This window comes from Polypterus senegalus, chromosome 1 (genome assembly GCF_016835505.1).
Source record: "Polypterus senegalus isolate Bchr_013 chromosome 1, ASM1683550v1, whole genome shotgun sequence".
NCBI lineage: Eukaryota > Metazoa > Chordata > Cladistia > Polypteriformes > Polypteridae > Polypterus > Polypterus senegalus.
Genome location: NC_053154.1, coordinates 129,513,103 through 129,532,306, shown reverse-complemented (window position 1 = coordinate 129,532,306; position 19,204 = coordinate 129,513,103). Strand labels below are relative to the sequence as shown.

Sequence of the window (19,204 nt, the reverse complement as noted above, 5' to 3'; positions counted from 1 at the left end):
CAGAAATACCATTTGATTCACTTTCTTCTATGGCTTCAATGCTACTTATTAATTGTCCAGAGTATTTTCCCTCTAATGCTTTGCTTCTGCCTTGGAAATTGTTTACTTAAGCCCGTACAGTAGCCCAGACTTTGATTAACAACATCTTTGATGCTCCACCCCTGTCAGATGTGCAACGACTAACTGCAGCATTTGTTACTGATTATCTCATGGTGAGGAAACAGGCAATTAATGGGTAGGCAATTTTTTTCCTAATTTTTCTACATTTATCTCCTTTAAATAAAGTGTGGAACATAGCTCAAAAATATTTTTATTGAGTTATTTCTTAAAAGTATTGTGTTATTTCACCAAAGAATTGCATTATTTAGCAAAGGTACTGTCTGCTGCTGTGGGTAATATGATGCAAGTATGTGCTTTGGTCATTCAGTGACCGCTGCTGAGGGAAAAATGAAGCATCCACAAAGAGTGCAATCAATTAACACAAACTGAACGGACCTTCTAAGAATACTGCACATTTAATTTAATCAGATTAGTGTTTAGCAAGCTTGGTACATATGTTTTAACATGGGTGAAATGGTAGTGCAAAGCTAGCATTCCTGCCTCATAGCACCAGGGTCTGCATGGAGTCTGTACATTCTCCCTATGTATTTATGGATTGATTGGTATACGTGAGTGATATTTACCTGTTTTAACACTGAATACTGGAAAGGTGTCAGTATAGCTTTGCAATTCATGTTTTGCTTTTATTTGTTGTGAAGTAAATTACATTCATCCCCTTTTTCCATCCACAACTTGAGCCCCCAAAGATTCGTGGTAAGAACACTGGCCACTGCACCACCAGATCACAATGTTTCAAAATGTATATACCAACTAACTGGGCTAAAACTAAACTGATATTTTATGTATAGATTGCTGTAACTGGATTGCACTGGATTAAAGGGCGGACTGGTGGCTCTGAGGCTAAGGATCTGCGCTGGTATCCCGAAGGTTGCCAGTTCGAATCCCTGTCACTGCCAAAAGAGATCCTACTCTGCTGGGCCCTTGAGCAAGGCCCTTAACCTGCAGTTGCTCCAGGGTCACTGTACAATGGCTGACCCTGCGCTCTGATCCCAAGGGGTATGCGAAAACTAACAAATTCCTAATACAAGAAATTGTATAAGGTGAAATAAAGAAAAAAAACTGCAACTCTACCACAGTTGATTCTTGCCTTACACTAATAATAATCACTGGCTCGATGCAGCCCTAAACTGGGCAGATTTAATGTACCTTCCAGCACATGCAGGATTACCTGTATACCTACAATATTTGTTCAGTTCTAGTCACTCACCCTCACTGGGTGTCACCAGATGACCAGAGCATGTGTGTGCACAATGATTCTGACAGCAGCTGGTAATATCTTTGTGAAAAAACAAAATACTTTTAACAGTACTGCAAAATATTACACTATTATTTTTCTTTTGAAAGGCATGAATAAGATACCATAAACAAAATCTTATTTTACACAACTTAAAGTTTTTAATTCTTCTGACTAGGGGTGCACATTTTAATCACATTTTATATTTGATAGTTGACTCCCTTTGCTTGGCTGATAATTTGAAAAAAATAAACATCCTGCTTTAATAACATAGAAAATAATAATGTCATGTTATGAACATTAACAACTAGTAGTTGTATATACTTTTTTGTTTACTAATAGGAGCATATACAGGAAGTCCCCAGGTTATGGATGCATGCACCTCAGTAACTGCCGCTCCGTCATCTTTGGCCTGGGGAAGCTGCAAGCGGTGGCTGGACGGAGGCTGGAGGGGGCGATTTCGAGCCCGCGCAGTGTAGTTTCCCTCAGGCAGTAGTGTCCCTCGTTCTCAGTGGGCGGCTGTTAATGCTGCAAGCAGTGACCCTGTTGTGGCTGAACAGAGGCCATTGAAGGTGAACAGGGCAGTGGGGGTAGCTTTGTAGTGTGCATCGGATGGCTGTCTATTGAATGGGGGCGATTCATTACCCGCCTTTGGCTGCACCATGTTCGTTCACAGTGGGCGGACACTGCAGGCAGCATACTGTAGTGGAGGTAACTGTGAGGTGGGCTGGTGATGAACCCCCCCCTCGATGCCCCCATTCATTCTCAATAGCAAGCCTGCTTGTATTGTTACGTACATAGCAGGAAGTTGTCTCTTGTCAGTACACCAGACGTGCTGATGAGGGGTTCCTTCCTGCTGTGATAGCGTGTACAGTGCTGTGCAGAAGAGCTCACCTCAATCTTTTGTCTTCACCCTTCAACAATGTCTCTGAAACACAAATCTGATGCAAGTGCTGGTGATACAGTAAAGAACAGAAAAACCATCACCATTGAAAATAAAGTAGAAATAAAAAGGTCAGAGAGAGATGAAACTCCATCATTCATTGGCAGAGCACTTGGTTACAGTCGATCAACAATAGCATTTATTAAAATAATGTACCTGCTCTGACTTACATACAAATTCAACTTAAGTACAAACCTACAGTCCCTATCTCGTACGTAACCCGGGGACTGCCTGTATATATGAAAAAGAGTCTGCTGCATATGCAACCAAATAACTGGCAGGTTGACATCCAAGAACAGCCGCTCTGATTGCAACAGTATTCTAGATATGCTCAGGCAGGAGAGGACTGGGTCTCAAAACTGACCTGGGCATCCTTCAATGAGGTGATGAGGTCGACCCACTCGGCCCATTATTCATTGTAATTTTCTTAAAATTTGTGCAGCTCCCTACTTGCTATGAGCCTATTATATGAACTCTATCTAAACTGTTGCCAAACTTAATCTGTACACTGTTGTTTAGACACAGCTTAAAATTTGATGACATGCTTAGAAATAAAATGTAATGAAAAATAAAAATTTAGTAACACTGCTTACACGTTATTAGAGTATATGTCCAATGCCATGTCCAAGTGCCAGTACCCTAGTAGGCTAGTAGCTGCTCATTTACAATGGAATAAATTATAACCGAGGTTATAATGAAAACCTCACATGATTGAAATGTTCCAATAACTTAACGATAAACTATAAATGTTCCATCCTAATATGAAAAATTCTTATCCTGTGCTTTATAACTTTATTTCATCACACTAATAATCGTAGCTGAAAACCACTAATTATCGCTCATGCCGACGACCAAAGAACAATATAATGCATAATACATAATCTAAACTAATTATTAGTACCGAAGAATTTAAATACTAGATATGAGATAAAATAAATTGCAATAATGTATATGCTAACTGAAATGTAGCAGTATCAAAACAGAAATCGGCAAAAGGCCGTTTTGACCAAATTTTTCGCTGCAACATTGTGTACTGATAACTAAAACAACTTGATAACGTAATACGGTATATTATTTGGGACTATATAAATCGCAGTACCAGACAGATAATGTTTAGTAGTTTAGAAAATTAATTTTAATGTCAAACAGTAACCAGTAAATAAAATTTATTTCATGAAATAGCCGGCGCATGACCAGACCAGAGTCCGTGGCCCACCAGAAATTGCCCAAATGCCCTAATGGCCAGTACGCCCCTGTGCTCAGGTAGTCTTTTCACATGGTTAAGATGCTGTACATATTATGTTCTTCATTGACTGCACTTACCATGTACATGTGAAACATGCTATCAAGGCCTAATTCATTGAGGTGGATAAATGAGTGACCACAATTTATCAAGTGTAATCATGAACACACAAAACCATCTTCTCTGTGATACCACATTGCTTCATGACAGCAGTTTGTTTCTGTGTAAGGCTGTCATACGTATGTTTGGCTATATCTTTTTGGGTTTTAGTAGGCCTACGACTGAATTAATCTGCCAGTCTTGTACTGGAGTGCTATTATTATATAAGCTCATAGTACATCCAGAAAATCAGTTGTAAGTGTGAGCTTGTTGCCTGTGGCTAGCTGGGATTCTAGTTCTGGTATCTTCTCAATAAAACATTTCCTACATGGCTGGTGACAGAGTCTGTAGATTGACTGGCTGCTGAATGTACTTGTTGTCAACCACGTTAATCAGTAACACATGTTGTTCTTTCATTGTACACACCATCTGTGCGATTTTCTGTTAATACCACTTATTAAAGTTTTTCTTTACCCATTCTGCCATTATGGTACATTGTTGCTATACAACTTTGTAAACACATTGCTAGTTTTGTATGTTTTGTAGTTTGCACACTTTTGTGTTTTAGCATAATTGTGAATTTCCTCACACTTTCAATCTAAATGCTCCCACACTGAGCTATGTTCAGCACATTTTTTTTGCTCTAATTGTCCATTCTGCTCCAGATTAGATGTAAAACAATCTGACATGTAGCTTAAATACTGCTTTCATTTGTCTATTTTAATAAACAATATGGTTTTAAAGGAGATTTGTATCAGCCAATTAAATTTTCCAACGCCTATTTAAATAAGTCAAACTATCAATAAGATTATTTAATTTAAACTCTTAATGCAAGTTAACCCAAAATGGCTTATTGTTTACATCCCCAATTCAGACAAATTATTTTAATTGCTATTTCCAGTGTATCAGGACTCTATGATGAATCTGTTGCCAAAGTTTTGAAATTTTGTGTTAAGACAAGAGTCTAAAACTGCTCTCCCATTTCAAAAAAGAAAACGGTGACTCCATTTTCCAAAAAAACACAAATCCCACAATACACAATAGCCTGAGGCATTTCAGATGAAGCTTATTAATATTTATCTGTGCAATGAAAAACATAAAACTATAAATGAAAATGGCTCTTTGACATTAAAATGGTAAGCATAATCTCTCCTTCCTCTGCAGGATCTAAGTAATGTTAAATAAAAATTTGCTCAGTTGCTAAACCACACTGGTCACAACAGTAGCCAGATTCTCAAAGCAGTCGACATGGCCCACAAAACACAAATCTGTTTAGCAAAACTGATTCATCCAATCAAAACAAGAAATACTTAAAGCAAAAGTGAAATATTCAATCAAGACAGCAGCACAGAGCATTATTTCACTAACACATTCAAGCATTCAACAGCTAAGCACTGACCAGATACCATCCAGCCTTCTCACTGTGGCATAACATTAACATTGTAGTTAGTAATATGATGTGATGCTTTTTGCTTAATGCATGCAATGCCAGAAATCATGCCATTTACTCCATTATTGTAAATGTAATGATTGCTTTTCCAAACATGAGTGCAAACAACAATGGACTAATATAATAAGATGCAAGAATGAAAACCTGCTCACAGTCTGTCAAAGACAAAACTGCTTACTCCTTTTTAGTACTAGTAAAAAAATCATACAATACAATACAATAATGGCCATCTTTAATCTGTTTTCGGCTTAGTGTTGGGCCCCATGGTTTCATCAGCATCACTTTGAATGTGCTCCATAGTGATATAATGAGGGAAATACCTTATGGAATGACAGTCTGACACAGTGTTTATATTAGACGCCTCAGTCAAAGCATCTGTTAGAATAATTTTATTATAAAGAAGCTTGTCATATACTTTGTATGTTCAGGAGGAAAAATGTTTCTAAATAGAGTTAAGGAAACGACAGTATGGTGGAAAGTGGCACGGTGGCGCAGTGGTAGTGCTGCTGCCTCACAGTAAGGAGACCTGGGTTCACTTTCCGGGTCCTCCCTGCGTGGAGTTTGCTTGTTCTCCCCGTGTCTGCATGGGTTTCCTCCGGGTGCTCCGGTTTCCTCCCACAGTCCAAAGACATGCAGGTTAGGTGGATTGGCGATCCTAAATTGTCCCTAGTGTGTGCTTGGTGTGTGTGTGCCCAGCAGTGGGCTGGCACCCTGCCCAGGGTTTGTTCCTGCCTTGCACCCTGGAGATTGGCTCTAGCAGACCCCCGTGACCCTGTGTTAGGATATAGCGGGTTGGACAATGACTGACTGACTGACAGTATGGTGGAAATAATTCCATTGTCAGGCATGGATGCTCCTGAAACAAGTCTGTCATCACAGGCCGAGGATAATAAGATACATTGTCCCATATGACAGCATAGTATGGACCATTGCTCGTCACATTTCATTCCTCCTTGAACATGAAAAATTGTCTGAAAAGAGCATCAAGAATAAAGATGTATTTCTAATATGACTACACACATAATAACGCTTCCGCTTTGCAAGACTGATACCTATACACTTTCCTTATAACCCCCTTGTCTTAGAGATATGGAAGCCAATTTATTCAACACAGATAAATTTGTGTGATATTGCATTCGATTCCAGTTCCATTATTTCCTGTAATCACAAAAATCATAACAGAGAAGACAGTGTGAAGCATGGAGGAGCTCAGGCAAAGGAATATAGTGCCTTTTTGTAATCCTGAGATATATGCAAAATATTGATAGCTTACCTGTGCACACAGATACCTCACTTCCTTAATGCTGTCACTCTTTCTATCCAAGGATGTTGTTTAGATCTGTTTCATGTGGTGGCATTTCAACACCAAATCAATTGCCCATACACTAGCAATATGACTAGTTGAAAAGTAATGGTCTGCAATTACAAGTGCCTGTATTTCATTCAAACATATGGCATTGTTTGGTTGCAACATATAAACAATTGTTGCCTATTGTCCAGCACTGAACACCAACTATAGGTTTTCTTTCAGTTCTTTGGAAACACAGGTATATTTCTACTGAACAGATCTAAAGTAGTGCACTATTTGGAGAAGGGGAACTATACTGTTTTATACAATTCAGTCAAACTCAGTTACTATATATAATGTACAGGTATTGCAGTGGGGTGTTGTACCGATTCTCATTCATGAATATCTAAAGAATTGAAGCTACACACATAGTATACATGGCACATTAGAGTACACTCACAGTCCAGCCTCACAATAATTGCTCATATGTCATTAGAGATCTCTGTTCCTCATAGTTGTTTCCTAACAGCTCTTTCAGCTTGCATCTGGATTCTTGCCCTTTCCCTTTCTCTCCCAGGTACTTGTCTTCATCTTTTCTGGGCGTATATGTTCTGTCTTTTAGTTTTCTATGCTCAAGTAAAGCTACAACACCACCCATCCTTTCTATGAGTATATTTACATGCTGATTCCAGTATCAACTGATTTGCATAATTTATTTTAAAATGGAGCCATTTTGAGCCAGTGATTTGGGATTAAACATTGCCAGCTGGCGGCATTTGATTTTGTTTTGTTTTACCTGACACTTTCAAATGATTTCACTTTCAAAGCACCTGTACGCCTTGAAAAATGATTAGATATATAGTGGTATAAAACAGATGGAAAAACTGAAGCAAACCACATTGTACATTTAATTAAGTACAGATAGTCTTGTAGTGGAAATATGAACAAAGCATTGTGAGGCACCCATCACTTGTAAGGCAGCTGCTTCTGAGAAGGCTTGAGGGGTTTCTTTCTTTCAGGCTACTCCATCATTTGTTTTATTGTCCTTTTAAAGGCACTTTAATGTTTTTATCTTTCAAAATAAAGAACCATCTAAAATGTACATTTTTTGATCTTAAAGTTTCATTAACATTCACAAAAACAGTGTTTTAAAATAGCCTTAATTTTTCCAAAGATATCAGTGAGATAAATTAGAAACTGCAATAGCCAGTTCTAGTGATAATTAATGCTATTTAGGTAGCGGTCTATAGGAAATAATGTTGGCTGTAATTACACTTGCAGTACATAAAGTACCTTTCTGTCAGAGGGGTTACCTTTCAATGGCTGCCTTAAGTGGATGGTCATGGTATGCAGTCTTTTCAGTTACACATTTCCTAACACTTTACCCAATTCAGAGCCAGTGGGGACTTGGGCACATGCTAGAAACTAATTCTGGAAAGAGTGTCAGTCTTTTATAGGATACACTCCTGCACACACACACACACACACACACACATACATTCAGGGCCAATTGAGAGTCGCCAGGAGACCCAACCTGTAAGTGTTTGGCGTATGGGGAGAAATGTACACAGAAATGGAGAGAAATGAAAACTTCTTACAGTGACTAGAATTCAGTCCTAGGAATCTGGAGCTGAGAGACAGCAGTGCTGACCAGTGCATTAGCATGCTGCTCCTTTCACTTGCTTGTAAATCCTCAGGTTGAAACAAATTGTTGAAATGCCTGATTTATGTGATACATTTGTAGCTGTAGGAAATTAAAATTTATTTCAAGAGCAGTAATAAAAACACATAAACCATTAGACTCGGAAGAATCTGTACCCTGTAGCTAGATTTATGTCAATTATTATGAGAAAACTCAGAATTGGAAAAAAGAATTAAGCTATTATGTTAAACATAATTATTATTTTCTTTCTTGGAGACTTTAACAATAGAAATTAAAGTTGTACAGGTAAAGGCTTAAATAGATAACAGGACTGTAATTAAAAAGGAAAAATACAAAGGAACAAAGGAAGATCATTTTCTTCTACTGCATTACCTTTTTGATTGTTTTAACAGCTTAAGTTTTGGCTCAGAAAGTAAATGTGGCTGACTCACAGCAAAGCCCATTTTATACTGTCCAGAAGTAAGCTGGTAGACAGCATATGGGATAACGTATTGTTATACAGTGATGTAAATAAAGCATCAGGGCTAGCAAAAAAGTCGGAGTCATGCAAAAAAAAATAAGTAATGTCAAAACTCCCCAAAGAGGAGTGGGATTTGCTAACCAAGAGTCTGTGCAATGAAAATAGGTAGAATATACAACATAAAAACACTGGTTATTACTGTTATTATTTATAACTCATCATTTTCTTTACAGTGTGTGGAAAACAGCCCGGACACAGACAGGCAGACACCGATTGTTCAAACCCAAACACACGTTTATTCATATTCCTATTTACAACAGTATCGCACAACCCAGTGCCCCTCCACCAATCACCCTTAGTCCAGGCCTCTTTCTCCAATGCCTCTCTTTGTGACCGCCTCCACTCCTCTCCTCCAGGTTTCGTCCTCTTCTACCCGACTCCTGCCATCGAATGGAGGGAGGCAGCCCCTTTAATGTTCACCCGGCCATGCTCCTGCTGCCTCCTGATGAGCTTCTGGTGGCAGTTCTTGGTGTGGCGGAAGTGCCACGTGAGCACCTGGAAGCACTCCAGGTGTCCCTGGTTTTCCTTTCCCCAGCACCTCCGGGTGTGGCGGAAGTGCTGACATCCAGGGCTTTTCAGGCATCTGGGTGCCCCCTGGCGGTGACCTCGGGCCCCTACAGGGTTGAGCTTCCATGCTCTGTTCCCTTGGTCCCCATACCAACCAGGGCAGCTGCCCTCTCGTGGTCCAGAGGAGGCGTAGTCCCGGGTACCACACCCAGCCGCTATCCACAAGCGCCATTGTTCAGAATCGTTTCTTTTCTTTCTTTTCTTTTTATTTGTTACATACTGTATAATATTATTGCCTAATCTGTTTTTTTTATGTTTTATATTAGCTTTATTTTTATTTCATCTTGTAAATCACTTTGAGCTACATTGTTTGCATGAAAATGTGCTATCTAAATAAATGTTGTTGCTGTTATTTCTTTCACAATGAATAGTCACTCAAAGATAAAATTGTGACTAATTGTGACAGGCTGTGTAGCAACCATACTGCGACTGTGGATTGATTCTGGGCCAGAACAGTTCTTCTTTCGATTTTTTACATTCTCCTCTTTCTCTGTGATTGTGTGAGTCTGTGTCAAATATGTGGTTATTTCAACTGCTAACACTTTGATTTTGTGAATTTAATGATGGACTACTACCTCATCAAAGGGAGTTTGATGCCAGGACAGGAAGTAACTTGCCACAACATACAGTAGAACTGGATAAGTGGAATAAAACCAAATTGATATTACAATTAAATGATACAGGCCAAAACATTTACAGTATTACTTCTAACATACAGTAAGTTCTAAGCACTGAAATACCTGTGTGTATTACCAGGTATATTTAAAAACAGTTAATTCATGTATCCATCCACCTATCATCTGTTAAACTGTTTTCATTTCACAGATGAAAAATTCTGTCTCAAACAGAATGATTTACTACGCAGTAGCCAGTCTTCACTCACACACCCATCCTGACTTATACACGTCTTATTACAGTCAAATTGGCACTTATTAGGTTTAGTTTTATAACAGTTTGTTAGCCTTGGCAATCTTCACATCTGTAACCACAGAGGAGAGACTCCCTGAACTGGCTTCATCTACAACTCACGTGTTACTGAACTTAACCTGCTTCCACCACCAAAATTCAGCTTGCTGCAACATTTTAAGAGTTTCATTACTGCTCTTCCCAAGTTCAACACAAAATTCAATCCCATACCTCTGTCCTTCTCTCACAACAATGTTATTTCCATCCGCCATAACAACACATTTCAGGTGCTTTCACTTGGTGTGACAGAATGCTGAAGAATGTGGTGTTCCAACTGCAGGTTCACACACATCGATGTATGCCATTCACAAACACCTGCAAAGCATTCCCATGTCTACCTCACTGAAAGAGCAACAGGGACAATCTCATTGGTTTTCAACCAGCCCTCATGTAAATGATTATTTTACAAGAGTGACTGTAGCATGAAAAGTATCATCACTGAAAAACTTAAATCAAATAACATAAATAACTAGTCTGCTCTGTTACATACTAAACCTTACTCAATAAGATAATTATAATTAATTTGTCAATCTATACATTCATTGATTAATGAAAAAGAAATGCCAATGACAGAACAAGGAATTATCTGTTTCCCTTGGAGATGGACAATTTCTTGATTGGTGAGATTAAGTGATCACTCTGGTTGCATGTTTCTCCTTTGTACCAGCAGTGGATAGGACCCCATGTTGCATGTAGACAAAAATGAAAGTAATGAAGGCAGCTTGTATATATAAAGATATATATATATATCTGCATTTCTGCAATTTTTGATAGTATTGCTCCCATATTTCATACTATAATTGACCTAACTATTTATTTTAATGAAACAAGCTGTACAGTTTAGAAGTAGCATTATCACATGTACGGAGTAGAGTGAAATTCCTACTTTCATGTTCAATTAATATGTAGCACAATGTAAAACAGGAATGCATTAAATACAGAGTTTCATTTTTTGCTTTCATGTTTTATATAAGGCCATATCCATGTTTGTGTCCTGCCTTGTGCTCCTGGGAGAGGCTCTGGCTCCCTGTGACATTAAATTGGATGAAGCTGGTTTGAGAATATAAGCAGATTGAATCTGTTAAAGTTGATAGTATTAGTGTGCCAAGACCGAAGAGACAGATGCTGCCCTCTAGTGATACAGAAATTCAGTCTGATGCACAAATATGCTAGATAAACAGATAGTTGGACTTGCTGGCAGCTTTTTACTTTAGAACTACAGTATGTCTACTGATTCTAAAACTAAGCATTAAAGAAGTGTTTCACTAAAAAATAAATAAATAAATGCAAAAATCTGCTTTCTTCCTTAAAGCAGCACACAAGAAGAGACATGCTGTTTATATTCTGTTTTACCTGCAAACAGTATACATTTAGAATACAATTAAACACTCTGCCCTTTACCTTAATTAAATGCATAAACTAATTACATGGTCATTGAATATTGTATTATTATTCTGTTACTTACTCCAATTTCTTGGTGGAATATACACATATTGTAAGAACATTTGTGGAGAAAAGCCAGCATATTAAAAACATAGCAATTCTTTCAAAGCCACAAGCAACCTACTGAAAAGTGTGCTAAAGAATGAATTCCAAGTTTTACATTTTGTAAAAGGGCTCTTCATGTTCAGTCCCTGAGTGCCATAATATCTACAGGTTTTTGTTCAAACCTAGTTGCTTATTCAGAAGCCCATTCTTGACAATTACAAAACTTATTTGAGTTTGCTAATACTTTTCATTCTATCACATCAGGGGCCTCATGTATAAATGGTGCGTACGCAAAAAAATGTTGTGTACGCCCATCTCCACGCTCACATTGAGTTGTATAAAAACTAAACTTGGTGTAAAGTTATGCACATTTTCACAGGAGGGTCCCCCCACCCCCCCATGCATACATAAGTTTCTGCTTGGTTTTGCAAACTGGCGGCACCCTTCATTGAAGCAATGTTATAGTTTCTGTGGTCTGCTTTTCTTTTTTAGATTCGCATCTATGATGCAGGTTTTATCAGATGTACCGAAATTAATTGCATATCATTTACAAATTTTATTCATTTGATTATAATCATTCTGTAACAACAATATAATGGTGCACGTAATGGCCAAACTATTCCAACTTCCATGGCTGCTTTATCATTGTTAGAAGACATTGCAAATGGAGGATTTGGAAGAGACCACATATTTACAGATGATGATGACAGGTTTCTAAGTTGATTTCGATTTCCAAGAGCTATCCTCTTGGAACTCTGTGCTGAACTGGCACTGGCTTTACAAAGGCAGACTTTGACAAATTGTGCTCTACCTGCTCTTTTGCAATTTCTATCCACTCTCGGGTTTTTAGCCATAGGAGCTTTTCATTGTGAACTTACTGGCTGATCGGGTACTTCACAAACATCACTGAGTCACACCATGCCAGCTGTATAGGATGGTATTATGTAATCGGAGTGGTCAACTGCATGCACATTGCTATTGCGACGGTGCTGGACAAGTTACATAACCAGGGATGAATCAATAAAAGAATGAGCTGGCAATACATCATATATAGCTGGAGAACCTATACAAATGGCAGATCCACACAGTCTCAGGTGCTTTTTCCAACTAGTGCTGCAAAAAGCAAGCAGTCCTTTTAAGGATATCAAGTCAGCTCAAAGTAAAGAGCAGAAAATCAATCTGTTGTGGCGCTCGGTGCCATCACTACACTATAAAGGCACCTTCAGAGAATGAAGTTGCTTATGTAAATAGAAAGCATTTCCACTATATTAATGTGCTGCTATATAGTGCACAGACAATGTGTCGCAGTGTGCAAGTATGTCCCTGAAGTGATGTGTTATGATGAACCTGACCCTGACCCACCAAGTGATCCACTAGATCGGACAGCGTTACAGGTTTGTTTGAATGTAATTATCTGAATGTAAAAACAGGTAATCAGATGCAGCATTTATTTTTTAACCAGTTCATTTAATTTGTGGTCAGTATCACATAGTACATCCTTTATTTTCCTTAGTTCAATGGCCACATATCTGGCAGCATCCACTATTGGATTTTGTGACTCTAGAACAGCATCCGTCACCACACAGCGAGATGGCCTCCCAGTGGTTTCCAAGGCAGAGGTGTGTGGATAGCCAGCACCATCACCGCCCGAGCATCGCACGGGGGTCAGCTTTTGTAATATTGTCTGAAACAGAATAAACTGATGGTGGGCTATGACTTGCCTTTTCTTGTTGACTGTGATAGCTGAACACTTTTTTTTTCTTTCGGGTACTGTGCAACTTTCTGAACTTAAACCTTCAAGTGTCTCCACCACGCTTTTGTTGCTTATACCACTGCGCAAGCCAACAAATGGTACATTTTTCTTTGCCTCCACTTAGTATTTGCTGAAATTCTTCTTTTTTCATGTGCCTTTTCCATTGTTTTTTAACCAAACACTGAATGGAAGGTAATACTTATATTGATTTGCATATTAAAATATGCAAAATTCTGGGAGGATTTGGGGTGGGGCTGTAGGTCCATGCACATGTGTTAAATTTTATGTTCGTTGGGATTTGTAAAAAGGAAGTGTGTGGAACTTGGTGTACACACAGATTTATGCATCTGGATTTTTTTGTGCATACGCACATTTCCACTTTTGACCATACACCATGTTTTAGTGTGAATTCTATGCACAGCATTATACATGAGGCCCCTGGTCATTCTTATATGATTTTTCCTTACCAAATATTTACTCCAAATGGTTTGTAGCTTGGAGCAGATCAGTCATTTTCATGACAAACAGACGAAGGTGTAAATAGGACCAAATTAGATTATAACTTTTGTCTCTTTTGTTATTTGCGTCTCATTGTAAATTAACAGCTGGCTAAGAAATCAAGAACAAATTCAAAACAGAATTCAGCTGTTTAAGACAAAAAAAAAAACATTGAGAATCGTAACACTTGAGTTACCAAAATGTAAGCAACAGTAACTGACTTCCAATAAATTAAGAGGCTTGGGAACATAAAGATGTGCTTTCTATCATTCTACAGGAACAACCTGAGGACCCCTGTTTTACAGCTTTCAAACCCGTAGGCATGTTAATGTATTGCTTAAGGCAATGGTGTTCTAGGATGAGTATGGGATGAGTTCTATATTCACATAAGAAACCTGGTCTGAAACTCTGGTGGTAGAACATGATGGGGACAGGCCCATGACTGAAGCAAGCAAATTTATACTTGAGTGTGACTACCATTCTTTAATATTTGAGAGCTGCCATTTAGAAGGAAAAGCCTTGAAAGAAGGCCAGCTTAACTTTATCACATAGCAACCATCCTCTGCTGGCATTTTTTCAGTCTTTGCCATCAAATTCCAGGTTTACATACCCAAGACTCAAAAGCAATATCTTTAAGCGACAATGCAATTAGCATTTTTAATACTAGTCACTCTAATGAAATGTAGGTTGTGCAGACCAGTAAGAGAGGCCTGTTCTACTAAAGGTGTTACAGTCATATAAAAGCAGGATGGACTTTGTGAAGGACTCAAGCACCCTTAACCCTACCTGTTCATTAAATGTATTAATTTATTGCTAGTAATCCTCAAATATTAATACAGTGCCGATCAACTTATAGATGAATTCTTCATGCAAATATGGCACAAAAAATTCATCCACACTTGTTTTTCCCTTACATTTAATGGTGAGATAGGTATGGCCTCCCAGTGAATCTTTACTGAAATGAATGGGTCATAAATAGATGAAGAGATCAAATGAAGGATAGATAAATAGACAAAAGTGTGAAAGGCAGCTGTACTTACCAGCAGAAACCTTTTTACCAGAATTATTTTGCAAACATAGAAACACTGACTTATAGTACTGGAACTAATACTGCACAGTTTCAAGTAGTACACTTGAAGCAGATATTTTAAAAACCACTGGTCCAGAAACACTACTGAAAATGTATCTCTTCTTCTTGCCTTGCAGGTACAGATTGGCCCCAGAGCACCATTTTCCCACTCCATTTAATGATGCTTACCATGCAGTGAAACACTTTCTGCAAGAACAGGTCCTCGCCCAGTATTCTGTGGATGCCACTCGAATTGCTGTTTCTGGAGATAGTGCGGGAGGAAATCTGGCAGCTGCAGTTGCTCAGCAGGTAAATTATTCCCATTTATGTTCATTCAGATTAATGTGTGTGTGTGTACTCTTAGGTAATTTGGCTCTGGCAACTGTGTGAACAGGCAAAGGTTTTAAATCAGATTCATTAATGAAAATGATATACTGTTGAAGCCAGTGTTATTATGTGAAGCTAAAGGTCTGTTAATTTTGTTGTTCTTCATAACATAATATAATATAACATTGTCAAATCTGTTTTTATCAGGCTTGGACTGGGAATGGGTGGAATGTCTCCCTGCAATAAGGCAAGAACCAGTTTTGATCAGGGGTCCAGTCCATCGTAGGGCCTACTGTGCCAAACCTTTACAAGGAGCCATTTTAATTAACCAATTTGGCTAAATATCCTGTCTTTGGTGGAAAACCTCCATAGGCATTGTGAATGTGCAAAATTTACACATGATGTGTAGAACTAACTTACAGGATCTTAAGATCAATCAAAATTAGTGTAAGAAACCTGTGGATTGAGAGAACTGATTAATGTAAAATTACTGCAAAATGTGCAGGTGGGCTCAATTTAGTGACTGGACACAGTGTCATTTTCTCATGCTTATCTTTTCCTACTGTGGGTTGTGGGCAGCCACTCTCTATCTTAAGATGAAAATCTCATTAACATCTTCTGATTAGAGGAGATGTAAAACTTAACAACTACAGTTGCTGATCTTGTTGCCAGAGGATGTCAAATTACATGTCTAGAAATTGCAGGGGATAACAAATTACTTGACAACTTTCCAGCACAGTTTCATGTTTCCAAAATATTGTGAGCTTGCTCCATTTTCTGACAGCAATAACTTGTTGCCTGACAGAGATGGCGCTCTCAAGGTATGTCGACTTCAGCCTCAAACTTGGCTCATTATTACTTTTTTCCATTCTGTCGTGGTACATAAAAGATGAAACATCAGAAAAATGATTCTCTCTTCTGCTTGCAAGGTCTACAACACCCACATTTATTAATCCTTGCAATTGCATTACTGTATATTCATTGTCCTCGTTGGTTATCATCCCTTTTACTGTGCACACATTCCACCTCAACCCACCTCTCTCACTTAAGACACAATCACACCTGCTTGCTTTAGTCAGGGCAGTTCATAAGCTGGTTGGATAGAGTCACTAGGGATGTCAGTCTAAAAGACTGGTGGTCATATGGGTGTACCACAACTGCTCACAAATTGATAAGATTATGTAGATGAAGTCTGCCACTAAAATCTGCTGTAAAAATTGAGCAATGTGATGGTATGGGTGTGATTTTATTGTTGCCTGGTATAGTCCTTGAAAATAAGACCCACACAGAATTCCAGTACCCGCTGCTTAAGACATCCATCCATCCATCCATTTTCCAACTCACTGAATCCGAACACAGGGTCACGGGGGTCTGCTGGAGCCAATCCCAGCCAACACAGGGCACAAGGCAGGAACCAATCCTGAGCAGGGTGCCAACCCACCGCAGGACACACACAAACACACCCACACACCAAGCACACACTAGGGACAATTTAGAATCAGCGATCCACCTAACCTGCATGTCTTTGGACTATGGGAGGAAACCGGATCGCCCTGAGGAAACCCACGCAGACACGGGTAGAACACGAAAACTCCATGCAGGGAGGACCCGGGAAGCAAACCCAGGTCTCCTAACTGCGAAGCAGCAGCACTACCACCATGCCGCCCTGTTTAAGACAGGCTAATCTAATTTTCCTTTTGGATTTACTTGCATATTTCCCTTTCAAGTAATAATACCAAGTATTTCAATGAGTGTCTTCACGTGTGCATGAAAATTTTTTATAAATACAAAAAAAAAATTATTTTATAGATTCAAGAAGACCGTGACATCAAACTGGATCTAAAGGCTCAAGCTCTTCTCTACCCTGTTCTTCAAGCACTTGACATGAAGACACCTTCATATCAGCAGAATGAATTCATGCCTATTCTACCAAAGATAATGATGATCAGATTCTGGAGTGAGTACTTCACCAGTGATAAAACTCTCTACTATGCCATGTTGGAAAATCGACATAACAGTTTAAAATCCATACAGCTCATGAAGTTTGCAAATTGGAGCATTTATCTACCAGAGAATTATCGCCAAAAATACACATACTCAGATCCCTACTTTGACAGTAAGGACCTATCTGAAAGCATCTCAGACACCAGAGCCTCACCCCTTCTGGTCGATGATGACAAACTTCGAGTTTTACCAAAAGCGTATATCATGACATGTGAATATGATGTATTGCGAGATGATGGAGTCATGTATGTAACAAGGCTGAGGAGGGCTGGGGTGCAGGTTCACCATGATCATTATGGTAAGGGGTTTCATGGGGCTATGATGTTCACAATGTTGCCATTCAGCTTTAAAATTGCACATGAAATGACAGAAAACTATATTAATTGGCTGAATAAAAACTTGTAAAGTTGGACCATTTCAGAGTTTGCAGGTTATTCAGTAAGGCAGGGCTGAGAAACCATTTAGGTGCAATGAAATGTAATCTATGGAGCAATTATTTATCTTGTTTATTTTGGAGGGATGGTGGATTAGTTAAGTGTGAAATTTCATATGGTACTACCATTTCATTTATTGTCTACCCAAGATATTCAGAAAAGTATTAGACTAAAACTGAAATGTTATTAGAACAAAATGGAGAAAGTGTTGACTTGTTCCATCTGCTTTGTCTGTGATCAAAACATTAATGTAAATTTTATCAAGTGCTTTCCCACCATCTACTATAATGTATTATGTAATATATTATTGAATTCAGCTCTCACAGTGGATTAACAATTTTCCCACGACTTAAGTGGCATTGAGGTCATTTTGAGAGCAAGCTGTTTTGCTAGATCAGTGCCCTTCAAAGTGTACTTCTTCTTTCATTAACTGAGTGAAAAAGCCACCTACCTGTTAGCGGAAGGTAAAGGATGCTGTTTATGTATGGCAGCTCATATGTGTAGTCAGATGGTTGGCTTGGTAATCATGATTTAAATAAAATTTAAGCCGAATACATGACAGTCCAGACTTTGCTGCTCTTTTTTACATTTACAGTATATTCAGTTATGTTTCATTCTTGATGTGAAACCATCTTCTAGATTTAAACCATTAAGTAAACTTACTGCATGTTCTAAATCTCCTCAATGTTACTAGTTTCTGAAAATCATTCTTTGGTTTTAGGCTGCTGTTAAATGTTTCTTTTATTTAAGAGAACTTATAATTATACTATTGAGACTTGCTTCAGCCTGTGCTTCATAAATGGAGATTCATCTTTGTGGGAATCCTCTAGCAGATATCTGTCAAATGAAATGATGATAGGTAGTATTTTAAAAGAATTAAGCAAATATTTTCAAATCATTCTTCTGGGATAAAGAATATTTCATACAAGACTGCAGAAAAAAAGATTAATCATCCATTCTTTTTATTGCTCATTGAGTATCGTGATATTAAATGAACAGATGTTATTGCCTTTAATCTGACAGCACTTGATTATCTCTATTAGGTTTATGACTGGTGTCTCTTTTCATGTGTGCCATTGTGATTTGTACAGAAAACTGCACTGGTAATCCTTGACAGTGTACTCATACTCATTTACAATCCCTTTGTGCAAAAATTAACACTGCACTCCAGAACATTTTAATAATTAAATATACATTTAATTACACTCAATAAGAAGATCACAATGAGCTGAACATGTCATTTTTTTCTATTGAATTTAAATGGAAAGTACTTCCCTTTAATGCTTTTATTATTTAGAATCAATTACAACAATCAATGTTACAGTAATTAGCGCCAATAAGCTCAGTTAAATAATTATTGGACTGAAGTCAGTGAATATAGTTTGTACAATGCTTTGACTTTTTATTTGAATTAAGCTTGTGTATGTTGGCAGGCCAAGATCTAGAATCCGTGGCAGCATAATGTTATACCCCAAGGGCATACTTGTTGTGCTTCATTGGCATCTGCACTGAATCACTGTAACTGTGAAAGACTTTAG

General features: G+C 38.3%; 1 protein-coding gene across 1 annotated transcript in view; it reads left to right on the top strand.

The window, feature by feature from the left end:
- Positions 1-18,213, top strand: part of aadac (arylacetamide deacetylase) — a 36,597-nt gene extending 18,384 nt beyond the window's left edge. Inside the window, exons 4-5 of the mRNA XM_039757820.1 lie at positions 15,039-15,210; positions 17,038-18,213. Coding sequence (XP_039613754.1) covers positions 15,039-15,210; positions 17,038-17,637 — 772 coding nt within the window. The 3' untranslated portion in view covers positions 17,638-18,213. The remainder of the gene's footprint in view (positions 1-15,038; positions 15,211-17,037) is intronic.
- The last annotated feature ends 991 nt before the right edge of the window (positions 18,214-19,204 follow it).